This window comes from Hipposideros armiger, unplaced genomic scaffold (assembly GCF_001890085.2).
Source record: "Hipposideros armiger isolate ML-2016 unplaced genomic scaffold, ASM189008v1 scaffold_16, whole genome shotgun sequence".
Taxonomy (NCBI): Eukaryota; Metazoa; Chordata; class Mammalia; order Chiroptera; family Hipposideridae; genus Hipposideros; species Hipposideros armiger.
This window is the reverse complement of record NW_017731366.1, coordinates 2551800-2555927: the sequence shown is the minus strand read 5'-3', so window position 1 is coordinate 2555927 and position 4128 is coordinate 2551800. Positions and strand designations below refer to the sequence as shown.

The 4128-nt window shown below is 46.0% G+C and overlaps 1 protein-coding gene across 1 annotated transcript in view; it reads right to left on the bottom strand.

The window, feature by feature from the left end:
* Window positions 1–4128, bottom strand: part of RARRES1 (retinoic acid receptor responder 1) — a 33365-nt gene that overhangs the window by 12999 nt on the left and 16238 nt on the right. Inside the window, exons 2-3 of the mRNA XM_019627821.1 lie at window positions 3566–3628; window positions 1059–1242 (exon numbers count right to left, since the gene is read on the bottom strand). Coding sequence (XP_019483366.1) covers window positions 1059–1242; window positions 3566–3628 — 247 coding nt within the window. The remainder of the gene's footprint in view (window positions 1–1058; window positions 1243–3565; window positions 3629–4128) is intronic.

The window sequence follows — 4128 nt, the reverse complement described above, 5'->3', positions numbered from 1 at the left end:
TAGAAAATACCCATTTTGTCTTGCCATTGCCTAAGGCTTGCCTTGTATGTAAATGTCCCTTAATAAACTTTGTTAATTGCCAGAGTTTGGCCTGCCTCTTTCTCCATTTTTTCATCTTATAGAAATAGATTTTTTTCAATCTCAGGGCTTTTCCCTGGGACTGCGTGTACCAACAAGTAGACAACAAAGGTGCCCTGACCCTCACCCTCACCCTCACCCTCACCCTCACCCTCACCCTACCCTAACCCTAACCCTAGACTTCACCCTGACCCTAGCCCTTACCTTCACCCTAGCCCTCACCCTGACCCTGACCTTAGCCCTCACCTTGACCCTGACCTTGACCCTGACCCTGACCCTAACCCTAGCCCAGTTTGGTTTACCCCTGAAGCTCCCAGTGAGCAGTTAAAGGGATATAAAGTGTGACCTGTATGACGGGCTGGGCATGGCTCCCCTCGGCACCTGTGTCTGTCTCCTGAAGTTTGGTGTCTTCACCACCCATGCCCACATTAGAGGAATACACAGTACTGTGGGCTTGCTGCCTGTGATGCCTCAGCCACAGTGGCTCCCAGAAGGCAGCACTTCCATTTGCCAGCAGGTTCTAAGCCTTGAATTGCTGGCCACACGAGCCCCAGGGCCCTCCCGCCTACTGCATGCAAGACCTAGAAGTCTGCCCTTCAGGTCCACTTGGGGCCCCTGAGTGCAGGTGACGGAGGTTGGTGGTGAGNTTTTTATTTCTCAGCTTTTGCAATAGCAATCGCATTGCTCTTTCTCAGTCCTTGCTGGCTCAACCTCATTCTGCCTGTACTCAGAACCTGATGTTTTCCTCGTTCTTCTCTTGTTCTTCTGTGGCTTTGGGAATAATAGAATGGTATTTATTCATTTCAGGGACTATGATAAAAACCCAGGAACGCAAAAAAAGAAAAAAAAATGAGGTGTGCCACATTCTATAGTAGGATTAAAGTGCCATTTAGGGGATACGAATTTAAATGATCATTCTTTTTAAGATGTAGTAATTATATATGTTCCTGAGTATAGAAATTCCAGATACTGGTTCCTACCAGGTATGCTGACTACATCCAAGGGGGTTTTAAGTTGCTTCATTTGCTTGTAAAGCAGGTAATCCTCTTGTTGTCTTTTGCTCTTCTCAACAAACCGTATGCAAGTGACATTGATGGCTGGTCTGGGTTTCTCATTCCTGAAAAACACTCGAGCAGAACATTTCCCAAAACGTTCCTCACCTTCCTGAAATAAAGATTTTGGAATTAAATGGATTGGTTCCTTATCACTCCCCACCCTCCCCAGTACACACACACACACACACACACACACACACACACACACACACACACACGATTGAGCAGTTCCTTGCACATAGCACATATGCACTGGCATCAACAGATGTAGTGGTCTTTGCTTCGTAAAAAGTGATCTCCGTGCTCACAGCCCAACACAGCAGTCCTTCACTTTTTGCTGTCATTTAAATTGCTTTCTGATGGTGTCCTTATAAAATAATGCTAGGCCTATTCCAAAGCACTGTTGATGTCTCTTCAGTACTGCTTGGCTCAAACCTCTAGGATTATGGGTACTTGACTCTACTGTGGACCAACATAATGCTTAGTAGGACCTCAAGCTTGCTAACTTGAACCAAAAAGTGACTCTGGTTCCTATTAACAAAAATGACAATATCTGCCGCTGCCTTATGAGTTTGGTCTCCTCATTCCAATTCTGCAGATTAAGACACTGAAGTTTAATGAGGAGCCTACTCCCTGTCTCACACTAGGAAGTGGTAAGCCAGGACTTGAGCTCATGTTTGTCTGAGGCCAAAGCCCTGGCCCTGTACTAACTCCATCTCAGTACGCTGAGACCCAGTCCGGATGAAGTGCAGCCAGAGCTCACCCAAATGGCACTACTTCAACTACCTGAGTGACTGAGGGATGTTTGTTCGCATTAACATCTAAATGTGCATGGACGGAGCATTCTGGGGTCACCTCTGCTCATTTTCCAATCCAGAGACATCGGGAGCTGGTAGTAGATGCTTCAAGCAGGCATCAAATGTGTGACCCATTTCTAGGACAGTACTTCTCCCGAAGGTCACATAGTCCTTATCCTGACAATAAAAGCCAGCGATGCTATTCCCAGGAAAATACACGTATCAGTCTCTTAAACTGGGTGGAGTCCCGATTAAAACAACAACCAAAAAAAAAAGAGGAAAAAGCCCACAAGAAAACAAACTAATCAAAATTAGACCTGCATAATACGCCCATTTCTAGAAATAACTTGAAAAACTGAAACAGGCCTTTGCAATAGGTAACTTGTCCTCCTGTGAGTGCTGCTTTTGAATAAGGGGAAATTCCAGGATGCACTAAAATCCTAGTGCAACATAGAAACAGAGGTGCAGGGAACATCAGAAAGAGGCCTTCTCAGAGGCAGAAGACGGGGCTGGCCCACATTCTCCTTTAATGTCAGCCATGTCCCCTGGCAAAGAACCAGGTGTGGCTCCCTTTTGTTTTCCTTTCCTTCTCCCCCACCAAAACAGCTCCACGGAATCAAAGCTGTTGTCTGAAGATGAAAGAACTCTCCTGCTGCCCTGGAATGGAATGTCGCAATTAGCTAGCTGTGCTCTTCAGAGAAACATGTTACTGGTCAGAATACTCTAGTACTTGTTTTCCCTTTAGCTTTCATCTAACACTTCCAGTTTGCAACACTAGAAATCAAAGGCATCCTCCTTATGCTTTAAGAAAAATTTTACTTCTTAGGTTAATGAGCGAAGTCAGAGTACAGTGCTGTCTCGGTAGGACTTGTTTCTGAATGCTGGGAAGCACTCTTTTGGAGGCAGTAGGCTGGGGGAGGTCACGGCTTCCCCTCCTAAGCTCTGCCGCCCGCCCTGACACACTTCATGCCGGATGCTGCCTGCTCATCCCGGCCACGCTGACTCAGCACCACACAGAGAACTTGGGCTGGTCTCCACTCCACCCAGCACATGGAATTCCATCTGGCTCTAATGTCTATGAGTGTTCTGTTTACTCTCCTTGAGAACAGGGAAAAGGAAACTGGCAACCCGTGGCCTGCTTGGTAAGAATTGTAGAGAGACCAATAATGCCTATGGCATGCATTGGTCCTGCTCTGTTTTATAGAATGCCTCTGTATGGAAGCCCCTGGAATTGGCCTCATGCTATGCCAGCCTGCTAACGAGAAATGTCACCAGCTGACAGGAAGAGAAACAGGTTGGCATTTGAGAGTGAGTCATTCTAAGAACTCTGAGGTGCTAAGGAAGGATACCAGAGAGAGCTGTGAAATTCCCTCCCAGGGCAAAGGAAGGAGGCAGTGACAGCTGTGAGGACTGTTTTAAATGCAACCCTGCATAAGGCCATGATGCCGAAGGAGTGAAAACTTGAGTTCCTGCCTAGTTCTGTTCTTCAGTTCTTGAAAACAATAGAAAATAAAGACAGGAAAAACAAACAAACAAAAACCCCCTGCATGTCACTATATATTAATATTCTCACTTTTTAAAAAGTAAAGTCGCATGAGTTGCTTATAAGATACTTTGTGAATTATGACAGCTTACCTCTTGGTTATAGCGCTCTGTGGTGAACACCACATCAACTTTATGTTCCTTCTTTGAATTAATCTGAAATACAGAAACGGAGTCTCAGCCGATGGAAGCTCTGCTAACGTCTTCATAGCCATATCCCATTCTTGGGATACCATGGCATGCAAATGGAGCTGTAGCATTTATACCTGGATAAAGTCAGGGATTTTATAGAAGGAGAAAGGATCTCTGATTTTGGTCTGATCACGCCATTTTGCCTGCTAGTTGACAGAGAGGTTGAGAAAGAGAAATGGTTGTATTGAGGCTGGATGTTGACTCTGAGAGCAGCTAGATGAGAAACAGACGTGTATGCAGGGCTGTGGTTCTTTTACTCGCCAACGATTCAGTGCTTCTCTATATCCTGTCCTGGGCGCTGGGCTGCATCAGTGAGGGAGGTGACCACGGGTCTCCCTCATGCCGCGCATGGTGGGACAGGGGATCCGGCAACAAAGATGGACCCGGTAATAAACAATGGGTTTTCAGATGGTGATGAGTAAAGAGAGAGAGGTGGGGCAGAAGTGGCTACTTTTACTAAGGTG